This window comes from Zootermopsis nevadensis, unplaced genomic scaffold (assembly GCF_977971745.1).
Source record: "Zootermopsis nevadensis isolate Lab colony 2312 unplaced genomic scaffold, Znev_1.0 Znev_ptg000053l, whole genome shotgun sequence".
In the NCBI taxonomy this organism is placed as follows: Eukaryota; Metazoa; Arthropoda; class Insecta; order Blattodea; family Termopsidae; genus Zootermopsis; species Zootermopsis nevadensis.
The window spans coordinates 478163-495593 of record NW_028259185.1 but is presented as its reverse complement, the minus strand read 5'-3'; the positions used below and the strand labels follow the sequence as shown (position 1 = coordinate 495593).

The 17431-nt window shown below is 39.4% G+C and overlaps 2 protein-coding genes across 15 annotated transcripts in view; one reads left to right on the top strand and one right to left on the bottom strand.

The window, feature by feature from the left end:
• LOC147871482 (NADPH:adrenodoxin oxidoreductase, mitochondrial-like) overlaps positions 1-17431 on the bottom strand; it is a 54591-nt gene that overhangs the window by 12073 nt on the left and 25087 nt on the right. For all 14 annotated transcript variants that reach the window (XM_087361152.1, XM_087361143.1, XM_087361147.1 and 11 more), the window contains one exon: positions 14094-14251. In XM_087361152.1, the coding sequence (XP_087217278.1) occupies positions 14205-14251 (47 nt within the window). In that variant the 3' untranslated portion in view covers positions 14094-14204. The remainder of the gene's footprint in view (positions 1-14093; positions 14252-17431) is intronic.
• LOC147871484 (uncharacterized) lies at positions 823-3920 on the top strand. The gene is made up of 2 exons (XM_087361155.1): positions 823-1000; positions 2136-3920. Exons 1-2 carry the CDS (start codon positions 856-858, stop codon positions 2807-2809), a joined length of 819 nt encoding a protein of 272 aa, XP_087217281.1. The 5' UTR covers positions 823-855; the 3' UTR covers positions 2810-3920.

Here is a 17431-nt window from a genome sequence, read left to right as displayed (position 1 = left end):
AACTACTTATCCACCCGCATTCGGGCAGGCGACCTTTTTATAATCGCCGGCCCAGCTGTCGAAGCTTCCAAACCAGGAAGTCTGGAAGTACGCTTCCTTGAAATTACGACTACTAGAAGCTTTCAATTCTGGTAATTTCTGGTAGTTTCTACCATCCCTCGGGAGGGGAATACGGCGTCTGGAACATTCGGTAGCGGTTACACCTACAGTCACAGTCCGCTAGCCAGGGAGGGCGGTCAGGCGGCCCTTCCCCTCCAGCGCGAGTATTCGGGATTTATGACGCACGTCACAATACAAATTAAAGCCATACATTTGCATCTTCGCATGCAACACGATTTGCAGCTCAAGTTAGGATTCAGACAGGAAAACCCTGCTCCAGATTCCAAGACTTCGTTCGTAGGAAAGATTAATCATCTTCTGCATTTCTGCGTTTTGAAGTGGGCGCTGATACACAGACCGCTATATTTCAATGCGGTAATACATCTGGACGTGGCCGATTTAAACCTATAGCCAACTCGTAACTGACGGGTTTCATAGTGGGTCTACCTCGCAGTATGTAGCCCGCCTTGTAACAGTCAACGAAGGAACGATTTATGTCGAAGACCTTCAATTTTACCCGGTGTCCTACGTGAGCGATTAAATGCGAGCGGTGCGAGTTACGTGGGTGAAGCGGAAATATCAAACTGGCTGTTTGTGCGGCGCTGTCCTATGTGTAAAGCGGCCGGATTGCGAGATCAAATATTTTGATATTTTCGCGCGAATCGCAGCGCTGGCCGGGAAGGCGCATGCGCAGGAAATCTGACCGTGCAGTACAGGGAAGGCTCTTGCGTTGGAAAGTTGTGTGCGCTGCATCTGATGACAATGACAGAAACGTTAACGGAAGTTATAATTAGTGAAGTGAAAAGCAGACGCATTCTTTGGGACATGAAACACAACAGTTATAACCGGATGCTTGTGGACAGGGAATGGAGCAAGATCGCAGAAAATGTACGAGAAAAAAGTGAGTATTTTTTCCAATTTTTTTTAAAAAACTGATTACATTAGAAATAATAAGTTCATAACATGAATTGGTGAAGCCGAATTATGTTCGCTTCAAAGGGTGGAGCTTGAAATACCTGCAAAATTCGTGCCTTGTAATAAAAACTGATTACATTAGAAATAATAAGTTCATAACATGAATTGGTAAAGCCGAATTATGTTCGCTTCAAAGGGTGGAGCTTGAAAAAACTGCAAAATTCTTGCCTTGTAAGAGCAGCCCTTCGTGACGACACATTGTTCCTCTTTGATGTTGTCATATATGCCCTTGGGTCTGCTCTCACAGCTGAAAATCTTTGCACATCAATTTCAGTGATGCTTTCAAAATCTTTAATAACATTGTGTAGTAATGTTACAGATTTTACAATCTGTACAGCATTCTGTACGTTAGTTTCAATTGCCTTTCCTAATATACGAAATTTTGTGACAATACTTCCGAAAGAACATTCCACTACCATCCTAGTTCGCGACAGTCTGTAATTAAACTCCTCATTTTCTCCCCCTTCTTGCAATTGACATCGTGGGAAAGGTCTCATGAGGTACTCTGTGAGAGGAAAGGCCTCATCGCCAAAGAAAACAAATGGTGCCTTGATTGTTGAACCTGGCAAGCATTTTTATTCTGGTAACTTTATTCTTCCTGATGCAAGTGCTCGACGTAGAGGGCAGTTGTCAAAAACCCCAGCATCACTGTGTTTTCCAAAAGAGCCAACATCCACAGTGATGAACTTGTAATTCGCATCTGTGACTGCAAGTAAGCCGATGGAATAATAATTTTTGTAACAGTAATACATTGAACCGGAATTTGATGGGCGTTTTATTCTTATGTGTTTACCATCAATACACCCAACACGATTGGGAAATTGCCACGTGTTCCAAAAGCCTTCTGCAACTTTTTCTAAATGTGCAACTGTTGGTTGTGGCATGTGCTCTTTCTGTAACGTTTTCCAAATAGCTTTGCATACTTGCACAACTATTACTTCCACGGCACTTTTCGAAATTATGAATAAATAAGCAAGTTGCCTGAATTGTATCCCTGTAGCCAAGTACCTACAATCAAGAAAATTATTTGTAAATTCTTTTCTCTGTCTTTTCATATGCAGAGGAGGTAGTCAAGGCCAAATGGAAAAACTTGCGAGACACTTTCTGCAGAGAGTTCAAAAAGGTACCGAAAAGCCGCTCTGGGGATGGTGCAGAACAGGCCCCGCGTTACCTAGGGACTTGGCCTCACTTCGATGCTATGTTGTTTCTGCGATCTGTCATTACACCAAGACCGACCGAAGGCAATGTTGAGGATCCCGATTTTTCCAACATATTTGCCACAGGTGCTCAATCTCAATCTCAAGAGGAAGCTGATGCCTACGAAAGCGACAGTGAATCTGCCCAGGCCTCAAGTTGCGAAAGAAATGAAACGTTTGATAACCGAAATTCAAGAGGAACGCTGTCAAAGAAGCTTCAGAATTCCTTTACCGATGTTGCTGGGCCAATTGATGCAACTTTCTCTCCTCGATCGAAAAAACGTAAAGGGCAGCCCACCACGACTTCCGCAAAGTTTGAGAAGGAATTGTTAGATATAGAGTCGAAGAAACTGTCGTTGCTACAAGGGAAGTCTGGTAAAGATGATGAGGACATGAACTTTTTCAAATCTCTTATGCCTCACGTCAAGCAACTTCCTTCTATTAATAAGCTGAACTTTCGTAGCCAAGTCCAAAATATATTGGTCCATGAGCTGTCTACGATAGAGAGCAATCAGCATCCTCAAGCTACTCCATGTTAGCGAAGTCCTTCATCTGCCTCGTCGTCACCTTTTATGCTCTCACCAGCAGTTCCCTAGTCCTGCAACTTTGTTTTTCTCTAATTCATTAACCCTTTGCAGTCCACTTCAAATACCACTACGGCTTTCTACTGGTCTATTTAAATGCCACTAAGCTGTGTAAGTTGAATTACTATTATAAACTGGTTTTATTTTATTTTATAACTTTTCTAAAAAGTAAGAGACTTTGCTAAATATGGTGAAAATATGTTCTGAGTTCTTGGTTGAATACTGACCGTGTAAAATATTTTTCACTGTCTGTAGTGAGATGCATGCAGATATACGATGCATAAGCATTGGATTTCATATTCTCAGAGCTGTGCTTCCATTCCCCTAATTGTTTTCGAAAGGTCAAGACCAAATTCAACACCAGGAAAGTGAAACAGAATGCAAAGTGTAAACGATGAAGTCACTACACACAAAGAATGCTTGATAAGAAGTGGTAGATTGCTTAATGAGTTAAAAATAATTAAAACAGCTCACAGCGGTGAGTATGAAGATTTCTGTCTTCTGGGTTGTTGCGCTGTGTAGTCTGGTCGATGTTTACCAACGTTTCAGAGGTCATACTGCCTCCGTCATCAGGGCGATGAATAAGCCATGCCCTGATGACGGAGGCAGTATGACCTCTGAAACGTTGGTAAACATCTACCAGACTACACAGCGCAAAAACTCAGAAGACAGAAATCTTCACTGGTATTCCTTCGCTATATGATTTATGGCAAAACACTTGGTGCGGAGTCCTGGCTTCTATGGACACGTGTCAGAATAAAACGACAGTCACATAGTATTGCCAGGAATACTTGCATAGCACTAGTGCACAGATAAGGAATAAATAATATGCTCACACTGTTTACCAGCCTCACCTTTACTCCAGATCATGTATAAATTATGTATGGACGTGGCGGACTCAGTCCCACATAGGACCGCAAAGGGTTAAGAATGTGCAGTTCTTTCACTTGTATTTTTTAATAAAAACAGACTTATTGCAAATAAGAGTGTTTCATTTTGTGATGTGGGATTTGAGGTTTTCAAAGCGTTGAGTATGAAGATTTCTGCCTTCTGGGTTGTTATGCCGTACTGTCTGGTAGATGTCCATTAACGTTTCAGAGATCCATCCGGGATCCATCATCAGGGCGATGAATAAGCCATGCCCTGATGATGGATCCCGGATGGATCTCTGAAACGTTAATGGACATCTACCAGACAGTACGGCATAACAACCCAGAAAACAGCAGTCTCCGTTTCATTTCCTTACCTGAGAGTCAACATCAATCTCTCCTCCAATGATATAGGTCGTTGAAAATTTGTCATACGGTAATCGAATTGATCCCTAATAGCATTTGCAATGTAATCAAATGTGCTAGGGAGCATTCTTGCATACTCGTAAAACAGTTTTGGTCCTCTGGAATTGCTTCTGAGTTGCTCAAACAAGTGGTGAAATTCACCATACATTTCCCTTCCCAAGTAAATGGTGTTTGTTGGTGATCTTTTCCTTTCGGCTGCCTTCCTTTTCCTAACTATTAACATTTTCAAGAACGCACTTTCCGCGAGCAAAAGGTCACGTTTACCTGACCAAGCCATCGTGGATACTAATGTCTTGCCGCCCCCCCCCCCCCCCCCCCGCGTCACTCACGCAGGACACAACAAGCGATTACCTCGCTTCATATGACACCCGAGGCTGCTTATACAGCTCGCACTGCTCGCTTCTTATCGCTTACCTAGGACATTGTCTTAAGGACTTTAACGATAAAAGTTGCAGTCATGGAAACTCACAGACCTAAACGGTATTTCACCTTGTTTCTGTCACCACGCAGGAAACTATAAAATCTAGTAATATCCTGAGCACAAGGGCTTGGCCTATCGGAGAGTGCTTTAGAGCTTGTTAAAGAGAAGACGAACCACGTATTTATGAATTTTATATTCATCGCGAAGTTTTGGTATTGGAAAAAAGAGTGGAAAGTATCATAATTATTTGAAGGGAGACTTTGCTGATACGACAGCCCGTACCTGTACAGATATCAAGATGAAACGTAACTGAGATTCTGTTACAGGTTTGGCAAGGTTTACCTGGCGAAGAAGAAGAAGAAGGGTGGAAGTGACGCCGGGAAACTTTACGCCATAAAGAACATCAGGAGGAGATCACTAGAGAGGAGGGACATCGACCAGGCGTGGATGGAGCGTCACGTATTTGAAAAAACGCTTAAAAAATTATTAATTGCGCAGGGGAGGTGCATTTTCTCTGCTTTGGAGTTTTTATTTTTGCATATAGCATTTCACTTTAAGATATGAGCTGCCAACCAGGAAATATTATCAGAACTTTTTGTTTTCAGAATAAAGAAGCTGCAGCCGCCGATAAGGCTTAAGAAGGCGCAATAAAAAAAATGATATAAATGCCTGTGTACTTTATTTCTTGAAACACTGAATATAAATCATATATCCCATTCTGTCACTGTACCCTTCTCCCCTAATAAGTTTGTAATTCCTGAAAGGGCATGGAGTCAAAAACATTGCATGCAAGACATAACCAACCATCTCCAGGGATGAACTTGAGAAAATAATCATCAAAAACCCACATGTCAAGTGGGAAGATGTAATTGGCTTGGAGGACGTCAAGATGGACATCGTGGATGGAGTAATATTCCCACAAAAGATTCCCGAGTTCTTTACAGGAGTCCGGAAACCAGGAAGGTGTGGAGGAATAAACGTTGCTTCTGTTTATAATATTTAATTGTATGAACATTTATTATCTTTCTTTAAACTTGATCATCTTTGAACTATTACCTTTGTAAAATGTAATATCTTTCGTCGCTGATCACCCTCTTTGGAAGGGTAATGCCTTTCACCTCTTTAACCAGTCTGAATAAAGAAGGAGGCGGAGCAACAAGGCCGCGTTCTTTGTACCTATACTCCACATAGTTTGGTGCCGAAACTCGGGAGCCTTTCTTCGAGGTAAATACTAAGAGTGTGTACGAAATTAGAAGACGTTACGAACCATCACTACACTTCAAGACGTTCAGACCTCATAGGGGGAAGAGACTAAAGCGATTTAAAACGCACTACGGGCGGACAACTAGCTCGCAACGACCCCATTGTACAAGGTAAGTGGTTTGATTTGTCACAGTATTTGCAGTTTCGACTATTCAGACTTGTATGAACATGAAGATATGCATATTAATTACCAACATAGAGCATATTCTTAATTATGGTGATTATTCCTAGCTGTGGGCGAAATACAAGTCGGTCGGCAATATAGCAAAATGCGAAGAATACATCGACTCTGCCAAACGTGCCATTCAAAGAGGTTCACGCCAGTTAGAGAGGAAACTCACAGCTTCAGCGGCGAATCTGACTTTGACAGACCCAGCACTCGTCACAGCCGCGGCTCCGATATCAATGTCATCTTCCATCAGACTGCCTCCAATTAAACCAGAGCCCTTCTCAGGTGACGTAGAAACTTGGTCGCGGTGCTGGGAACAGTTTCAGTCTTCAATCGATAAAGATTGTTCGCTATCCACCATTAATGAACACATTTACCTCCGTAGTTACTTGGAGGACAAACCAAAACAGTTGGTCGACGGCATCGCTGTCATAGCAGAAACTTACGAAGAGACAAAGAAAATTCTGCAAACTCGATACGGAGACAGAAACAGGATAATTCAAGCTCATCTAGACTTCTTGGAAGACGTAAAACGTATCAAGTTTGCCACTCCGGAAGCGCTAAACACCACTTTTATCGAGTGCAATCGCCGTATACAGGCATTACGCGCACTTGGTGAAGATGTCAACGGCTATGGTAGAGTGTTAGCGTCGAAGATACTGCGTGCTCTCCCAGATGATATCTGTCGGCGCTGGATTATTCATGTGAAAAGACAGAGCCTTTCGGAAGGCGACATATTACTATTACCTTTGTAAAATGTAATATCTTTCGTCGCCGATCGCCCCCTTTGGAAGGGTAATTAATGCCTTTCACCTCTTTAACCAGTCTGAAAAAAGAGGGAGATGGAGCAACAAGGCCGCGTATCTTTGTACCTATACTCCACAAGTTTTCTGGGGCTGATATTGGGAATGCCATACAATGTGCATTGATGGACACGATTAGAGACATTACAACTGCCAAGTCCTTTCTCAATAACAGTGAGAATTCCAAGGTGTCCCTCTTTAGACCTTGCCCAGAGGATACCCCTGGTGCTTCAAAAATGACCTGGGATAAAGTGAAACGTCATCAGATGGAAGACCCACCAGTCACAATGGTGAGTGTATCTGGTGTTGACAGTTTCAGTGTTGGAGTTCTGGTAAACGACACAGCAGATGTCAGGAGGGGAGGGGGATTGAAACTGAATAATCGCATCAGTTACTGATCTGTGTTGATTTTAATTTAATAAAAACTTAAACACTAAAATATTATCAGAATCTTGTAAAGAAACAAGCTAGCGACACCACCAGAAAATAGAACAAAATCATAATAGAGAATAGCTATTAAATCCCTCAAAAGTGTGTGAAGTTCCAATTCAATGGGACCCCACGTTCACACTTTTCCGGGGATTAACGAAAAATGGTGTAACTGTTGAATCCACTTCAAACTCTGATTTTCTGTTTCATGAAGAGCCTTCTTAATATTGTCCTCCCATCTATGTCTCCCAAATTCTCTTCCCTTCTAATTACCCTACCATCTCCTGTGTATGGTTGGTTTGATCGCCCTAATAATACACAGCAAAGAGTAAAGTTCTTGCACTCTTTCCATAAAAGCAGTGGTATGTTCTGAATGTTGGACAGACTATTCAAAGTCCTATTACTATAGTGCTTCCCTAACATAGCTTTGCTTTGTTAACAGGAACACATGATGTAGGCGCTTGCCACTTCAAAACCAAGAGTGGATGAAGAATACATAGCAAAACTAGAAAAATTTGCATAAGATTTTGGTCAGCGGTGATAACTTCGATACAACTGTTATTTTCTCTTATATAATACTTTAAAATTTTTGGCAATTTGTGAGTTTCAGGCAATGTGGTGACCAAATATAAACAGGTATAACAACTACTACGTCTCTTTCTGACTGATATAAAGCACTGCAAAAATTGATTCTTACATCTCTTGATGAATGCCAATACCACCAATTAAGGTACTTCAATGTGTTTCTATAATTCATAACCTAACTGGTTCATTTTGTAAACAGCTTGCAAGGAGTTACTTAAAACCCATACACAAGGGGAAACACATAAGTGAACAATAGCAATGAAAATTTCCACTAAAAATTAGCCAAATAAAACTATGGAAGTTAGAAATTAATATTATGCTGATTAACTTTTGTTCAGACCCGCCATAACCTTCACAAAGACCTCACATAGTTTGTAGTGCATAATTTTCCACCTATAATCACCAGAAACTAAACAAGGGAATTGATTTAAAACACAGTAAACTGTTAAAAATTCATTACTTATATAACAAACATCAACAGTAGGATTGTCAAGATGGGACGCATAATTTTGGAGTCACAATTCAACCATAAAATGCAATAATAACTTTGTTTTTGAGTATTACCAAAACAAAACAGCCTGCCTGATATAACTGATGTGAGGATATTACCTGGATGGCTCCCTGGTTCACACATTAAGAGCTTTTGAAACTGTCAGATGAATGTAAGCGCATGTTTAGCTTTAACATTATGTGCATTGTATTTTCAAGTCAAAAAGTTCAGTCAGAACCGACATAACGGACAAGATGACAACAGCTTGGCATTGAACATTATAAGAGTAAACATCTAATGACCACAGTGCTGAAGTTGTTAGCATTAAATTGAAGTACTAGTATTCAAAATATAGTGAGAAAGAGTAGGATATAGTACCCAAGATAAGACACGACCGCGGAAGTGTTAACTCATAGAAACAACCCAAAAACTGTAAGTAAAGGGCGACCAAAACCAAACAACGTGAAACCATACAGTAGCTGCCATATTCAATAGGTACAGCAAGATGCCACAAGCAAAGAGCACAGACGTCAGTATTAGGAACCATGACCAAAGACAACTCAAACATGGTTGTAGACCACTGCGATATATATGTAAGAAGGATGTGACCAACGACGATAACTCGATAGAATGCGAGCACTGTCAGAGACTGCAGCGGCCTCACCAGAGGAGAATTTGATAAAGCAAAAAGAAAGAACTGCAAGCTGACATGGTTATGATCGGATTGCAAGCCAAAAATAATAAAGATGACTGAGATAGAAGAAAAAATAACAGAAAAGCAAAAAACATATCTCGCACCCATTGGAAGCAGCACGATAGACATCATATTCTGCAGAGGAAACAACATACGTGTAAGGCAACAGTGGACTACACGTCTAGCCTAGCGCCACTCAGTAAACACGTCCCAGTCATCGCCACCTTCGACAAGCAGACTAATGCAATGCCAGTCCATCAGAAAAGAGCCACAAACGTATCGAGAAAGCTTGACTTGCAAGTCCTAGCAGAAGCAAGAGAGGAAATTGAGTCAATTCAAGTAGCCATACACAGCAGTGTCACAAAAGCAAATCAACAGATACAACAGCTACTCCAATCCGCAATAATCCCTGTCAAGAAAAGACAAGCAAAGCCATGGTTCAATGCGCACTGTTAAAGAAAAAGACGGACTACTCGACAAGCCTTACACCAAGAAAAACTCTCAGAACTCTCCCAAGACTTAGCGACATACTCGATTGCAAGGAAACAGTACAAAATCCTTCTTAAGGATAAAAGGAACACTTATATGGTGCAGATATTGGAAATCTGGTACAAGAGGCTCTAATGCAAACCATTAGAGACATCACCACTGCCACTCGCTTTGAGCGTTTACATACAGATGACGGTCAGCCCCGATTCAAACCTCGAAGATCACGTGGCCCAGGAGTAGAGAAAATGAATTGGGATGAAGTGATAGACAATCCAGGGCGCGATGTTTCATTTACCAATTAATCAAATTATGCAGACAGCTCGCGAATGGGTCAAAGACCACTCTCCATGGAGATTCCACACGTAAGCACTTTAACGATAAAAGTTGCAGTCATGGAAACTCACAGACCTAAACGGTATTTCACCTTGTTTCTGTCACCATGCAGGAAACAATAAAATCTAGTAATATCCTATGCACAAGGGCTTGACCTATCGGAGAGTGCTTTAGAGCTCGTTAAAGAGAAGACGAACCACGTATTTATGAATTTTATATTCATCGCGAAGTTTGGTATTGGAAAAAAGATGGTATGGAGTATCATAATTATTTGAAAGGAGACTTTGCTGATACGACAGCCCGTACCTGTACAGATATTAAGATGAAACACAACTGAGATTCAGTTACAAGATTTGGCAAGGTTTACCTGGCGAGGAAGAAGGGCGGAAGTGACGCCGGGAAACTTTACGCCAGAAAGATCATGAAGAGGACATCACTGAAGAGGAGTGACATCGACCACACGTGGACGGAGCGTCGCGTATTTGAAAAAACGCTCGACACTCCTTCCTTCGTGCAGGAACAGGGAAGACCTTTTTGGCGGAGGCTATTGCAACAGAGGCAAATGCCACATTATTCCCACTATCATCAGACCTTGCAACGAACTCAGCTGCAGAGTCAGTGCTACGAGCCAGAAGCCTGTTTCATGCAGCAAGAGAGTACAAACATAGCGTAATATTCATTGATGAAGCAGATTCGGTGTTTTCCGCAAGGTCTGACAATGAATCTGAGTCATCGAGAAATATAAAAACTGAATTTCTGGTTCAGATGGATGGTACAGTATTTTAAAACAATTCCTTTATACACAAATTGTGCACATTCAATGCCCACGCCCAGTAACCTCTCGTAGCCTGTGTCTGTGGCCTATTTTCTCTTCCTAATGTTAACGACATTCTATTTTCGCGTTCTGGTTTACATTGTATCGAAATACCACAAGGTGCATTTTTCTCTGCTTTGGAGTTTTTATTTTTGCATATAGCATTTCACTTTAAGATATGAGCTGCCAACCAGGAAATATTATCAGAACTTTTTGTTTTCAGAGCAACGAGCTGCAGACGCCAAAAAGGAAGGAAACAAAGGACGTGGAAAAATTCAGAATCCCTAACATGGCATACATAGTGTTGGAATGTTAGTGTACTTAATCCACTTGTTCAGTCTAACAGACATCATTTATGAAGTAACCAATAACCTATAATAATCTTATTTGAAGCTATTGATCTATGGCAAATCTGAACGAAAACAAGGAACATCACAGATACAAGCCAAGACATACGAAAAGTCAAGGTAGGAGAAGAGCATACCTTACGTTCACCTGTTAATTTGAAACAGAAGAAGCATCCATTCCCTTCTTGACTATTCTATGAAACTCAAAAACAATTATTTAGGCTGCATACAAACTTATGAAGGTGAGAAACATATGCCCTCAAAAATATCAACATTTAAACAAACAACCAGATTCAGAAACCAAGTCTTCAAACCCGCCTTAGTACAACAACATACAAGATTAAACATTTACAGGACTGTAACAAGACCGGTACTATTGTATGGAAGTGAAGTCTGGACACTTAGAAAAACGGATGAGAAAAGATTGCAAGCAGCAGAGATGAAATTTATGAGGAAAACTGCTGGCTTTACACTTTTTGACCACAAAAGAAATGAAGAAAGACTAGAAAAACTGAAAGCCAAACCAGTCTCTAATTTATTCAGAATTATCATGCCAATTGGAAAGATCACACTGAAAGAATGGACTTTAATAGAATCCCAGACCAACTTTTGAACTACAGACCGAATAGAAAGAGAAGCCTGGGAAGACCGTTAAAAAAGATGGAATGAAACCGTAACAGGCTACTTGGAATAATACCTGATATATATATGATGATGATAATCACCGATTTAAAAGGGTCTCTGATTGCTGTTTGCTGCGAAGAGCGCCATCAGTATAGCAGACTTTTAAACAGTTAGTTCACTTGTACTTTGTATTCACCTATTTGGGCAGTTGAAACACAAAGGACATTCAAAACCTTTCTTTATCCGTGGGTAACTTGGCATATCACACTTTAGCTTGTATGCATAAAATTTTTATATTATCCTTTTATCCTTTCCTATCCATTCAGTTTTTGTTAATATAAATACATTTTGTGAAAACAAAGATAGTTTTTGGATTAAGATTTTTAAATCTCTCAGTAATGTAAATTAGCTGTGAATCCCCCCTATTTTTAAGAAATGGGACAGTAGACACCAAGATCATGTTTTTCCATAGCCTCACCACTGCCTTAAAGTGGCCCTGTATGGAAGGCGTGATAATTGTTCATAATGGTTCCATCTTTCGCATTTTGTAATTGTAGTCTGAGCATGCAATAAAATATGTTTGTTCCTTGATGTGAATGAATCTGATGACCTTACTTGTTGTATGTGTAATTACTCCCAACTTTTTTCTTTTTTATCGTTTGAGTTTTACTTCATATATATATATTTTTTTTTACTTTTAGGCATAACTTTGTAGGAACTGAGGTTTTCACAGCAGTGTATCTGAAGATGGCCGTCTTCTGGGTTGTTGCAACGTGTAGCCCTGTAGAGGTTAATCGACATTTTGGGTGTGTTTGCCGCCTCCATCATCAAGGCGATCGCCCTGATGGAGGAAGGCAGGGAACTCCGAAACATCGCTTACCTTCTACCAGACTACACAGTGCAACAACCAAGAAGATAGCCATCTTTGGGCACATTTTGTGAAGAAATGTTTAGTTGAATTATACAGAGTGAATGTCAAGTGTCTTCGAATACCTTATGTTATACAGTCCCACACACTTGTTAATCAGTGTTTGTTTATTACGCGTTCTTTGCGCAGAGTGCATAGCCAGAATGAATTATCAGTTGGTTATATCTGTCCGTCAGTCCAATCAATTCAACTCCAGAACCACTGGATGTATCTGGATGAAAGTTGATGTGGCATTCTACACGACATAAGAAACGTACTTTGAATATCCTACGGGCGGTGATGATAAAATGACAGGCAAGGAATGTTGTTAGGCAGACACTCAGATACTGCAATCTAGTGGCCTAAATGAGAACTATCGAACAGTTGGGATTCAATACCTCTTTCTAAATGTAGGCTGAAAAGAATACATAAGGATATTTTGTGTATTCCTGTACGGAATACAATTTCTGAGCTCTTTTAACTATAGCAAGACTTCACCGCTTCCTTTATTTCTTTTTCTTTCCTTCATCATTTTGTCATTCCATGATATCATTTTAAAAGTTGGCTGTACTGCATTACAATGTTTCTATAAATGCCATACACATAAAACCAGCAAGTGGCATATGGTTCGATTGTTCTATATTTCCATATCAGGCATCTGAAAGGAGAGCGGCATAAAAAGTTCAATATATTTTGCTCGACTGCATAACAAAAAATTCGAAGGCCTGAACATTCACCGTAACAATTATACTGCACTTAATTCTAACATAAATGTAACACTGTACAAATATTTTAAAAACTGTTAAATATAAAGCCTTAAACCTGGACAGACCGTAGTTCCTTTTTATATTTTTCACTACATAACTTTCGTATATGTAGAGAAGTCTCCCAATTAAAATGTTTGTTGCAATTTGCACACCATTCTTAAAAGATACTGAACCTACATGAAAAATTTCATCACTGAACTCTGCAGAAAAACTGAATTACTTAAATATTTCTGAGGCCCTATTTCGCTGATGTGGTTCTCAAATAAGCAACCAAGACCCAGATAAGGATGGGTTGGCCAGTTGGTTAACCATGGATTATTCCATTGCTGAGCATGAATAGCGCTTGGTTTGGTACCACAAAACTGATCTCCATATCTGAACCCATAACATAGCAGACCAACCGATCAATAGGTTGTTTCAAAACTCCCTTTTAAATGAACACTCCAAACATTCCAGTTTGTTTCTGTTCATTAAATGTTAAAATAAAAAATATATCAATAAGGAAAAATTACGCAGACACAAAAACCACATAATTTCAATTTGACACAAGGCAAACTATTCACATCAGAAGAATCTCTTAACGGAACCAATTCTCAAATTCAGTACACATTACGCAGTTTTTAAATGCTTTAAAATCTGCCTCAGCCTGAATTTTGATGTAACTAGAGCCCTCTTCAGTGTCCTGAGCATTAGCAGCAATAATCCGAGGTAGACTGTCACACGTTCTGCAGATTTCTCCATCTGTAAATCACACTGTTGGCTACGCAGCCATGGTTCTGTGGTACGATAAAATGTTCTTGCTTCCCTACCTTTCAGAGGGACTGGTGTCTGTTCCTTGTTCATACAGCTACCAGCAGATGGCGACGCTGTACCTGGAGCTGCTACAAGTCGCACCACCACGCGCAGGACACAAGTAGATATCAGCTGTTTTCATACCTTTGGTCACACTCCGATGACCACTGTTCCCCTGGAACCAACATTTTACTCAGTAGTTGTACAAGTATTAGACGTAATAATTTCTAGCAAACAAAAAACTACAAAATTTTCAACTGAATGTAAACAATTTAATTAATATAAAAATAATGAACATCTCATGGCAAATTCCCATATGGAAATCAGGTCTTTATAAAATGGTCTCCCCCCAAAATCACACAATAATGCTAAATTGTCTAAAAGCAACAACAGTAAGAAGAAGAATTCAATTCGTTCACTGATGTCCTTCACAACAGCTGAGAAGCCAAATGAATGCAACATAAAGTATATCAACATTCCTATAGATGATGTTCAAAGCAGAAACACATTTGGCTGCGGGAGTGACCTTCAAATTACGAAGCGCAGTACAAGCAGAGAAGTCTGATTGATCTATATTTTGGAAATGCTTGCTACTTTTCAGTTCAAAATAATTTGTCTTCATGTCTGATTTCTAGGAACCTGAAGATTAAAGTATACAAAATAATAATTTTGCCTTGTTTTGTATGGGTGCAAAACATGGTCTCTCACTCTGAGGAAGGAACATAGATTGCAGGTGTATCAGAAAGGGAGTTAAGGAGGATATTCGAGCCTAGGAGAGAAGATGATGGGGTATGGAGAAAACTGCCCAGGATAGGGTTCAGTGGTGGGTTATGGTTAATTCACTGATGAACCTTTGAGAACTCTGAGCTATCTACTTAGTTATGGATTCTTCTGGGAATTGCAAGGTGGAAGCAACACCATTCAATACGCAAAAACAAACTTATGCAAAGACATTAGATTGCTGATGTTTTTCATGTGCTCTTCAAAAGTGAATTGTGTCTTGTCATAAGGAGAAAAGCTTCCAGCATAATGTAAGTACAACTTAATCTCTAACTTCTCCTTGAGGATCTCAAATATAAGCTTACTAAGATGTTAAATATCAGCTTACTAAGATGTTACATTAAAGTCACGATTGAGTCCTAGTATTGACAAAAACCTGTGTTGCATTAGTCAATTATAGAATGAAGCTATACCTCAATTTCCCCACGTCTTCATAGCATGGTGCTTAGTTAAGCATCACAGATAAATTTGCAGTCTTTATAAGTTTGAAAAAAACTGATGCTTGTCTCAACTTAAAATTATTATACAGAATGATTTACATTACCTGCAGTAACATATTCATAATTTTCTATAACATTTATCATTTGAAAGAGAATTGTTGTATAACCTACAAGTCTCTCCTCACATTTCAATAATTTATTCAAATCTTATATTAAACATTTTGAAGTGTGTTGCTTGAATTCACATCTCAAGACCAAATACAGATTATGATGGAACAGAGATAATTCTGTGCACATAATCCTCCTGTAACTTTCAAACACGAAACGGGATTGTGTAGGCCTACATATATCAGCATCCTTCACCTCAACATAAGCCTATCACAAAATAAACAGAAAAATTGTGAATCTCGATTCAAACTCACCTTAATCTTTCCTTCCATAAAAAGTAAGTACACACCAATGTAACTAAATTCCATCATGTCGACACCAGTGCAGAACTGTATTATTCGTCTCCATGTCTTCACTGTATCTTCTATTCAAGAATATTGTGTGCATCTTTATATTTTAATCCGTGACTCAACGTTTAACAGCAGAAATAACCCTTCATAATAACACGTTTCATATTGTTTAACATAATGCACACTGCAACACTCTGGAATCTTCTACTCCACAAGACAAGGAGAATTAATTTTATGCAGCACGTGATTGCACACACACAATTCATATTTACCCAATTCTCAACCGACATTGTTAAGCGTTCATAAAATAGAAGCCAAGACAATAATTACACACAGCCACAGTAATCTGTATAACAGCTGCCACAATCTATTACCCTGAAAATCATCGACACCAAACAAAATCCATATTTTATTATGACATAACTATTCTCCAACGCCACGCTACCAAAGTCACAGTATTTACGGAAGTAACTTTGCAGCTACTAGGAACAAAGAGCATCGTGCCAACCAAAGAGAGCCAAATGTACATATTTAAAATATCTGCCTTAAATTAATTTACTTTCTGTACTCAATAGATTACTTCTTATTTTTTCAGAAGAGTACATTGTAAACGAATCGTGAAATAATTCTTAAAAACGATCTTCAATCTACTAATTTCATGCATTGTAAGCCTTCACAAACGAGTGACGCTCAGCTAACAAAAGAGGTGCAACAAACTGGAAGTTGGTGAACCTGGCTGTATATCACAAACTGAAGATGTTGATATGACGTACGTGCTCGTGTATCTTTTCAGACAGTCCTACCCCATAAACTCATTTTTCCATCTAAAGATACAAAGATTAAAACATGAAACAACACAATCTTAACTGCTGCTTGGTATGGGAGTGAAATGTGGTCTGTCAGATTCAGGGTTTTTTTAATGAAAATCTCCACAGTTCGCTCCCTTCCAGTATTATCAGGATGATGTAATCCAGGTTAAGGTTGGTGGGTCACATAGAATGCACAAAAAATTGGTTATAAAGCTTTTGAGGCCTTTTCGATCTTGGCACAGTGGTAGTATAGGCCAATATTAAAACATATTTTAGGGAATTAAAACCTGCATTGGACTGATCTGGTGCAGGGTAGGGACTGGCTGTGAGCTAAAGCAAACTTGACAATCATTTCCATAAATAGAAGATAATACCTTGACTAGCCGAGCCTATTACCAGCTTCTCAATGATTGTGCCCTATGGAGTATTTTAGTTGTTCAATATACAGAAGTACTTTTCTTTACTATTTTCTTACGAATAAAAAACAATTGGACTCATATTTCCTTGGTTGTTGATGCCAATTTCAACCTCATATAAATGATATGCAACCTTGTATACAGTCTTCCTACCTTTAATATTACAGGAATAGGTTAGTTAATGTCAATGATGTATGTGCTAAATCAGGGTTGAATGTGGTTTTGATGAGGAGTAAGATATCTTCATGACTTGTCCCTTTTCTATTATAAACAGAATGCCTCTTAAAACTGGATACACTTGCCTGTTAACTATCAGAACTATAATTCATACAACACACTCAGTCATAATTTGTCAAATACAAATAAATGTTCACAATGCTTAATGTACTGCAACCTCAAACACCTCAAATTAACCCAAATTTTAAACTGCTCGCCTCAGTTTATTTATGAAC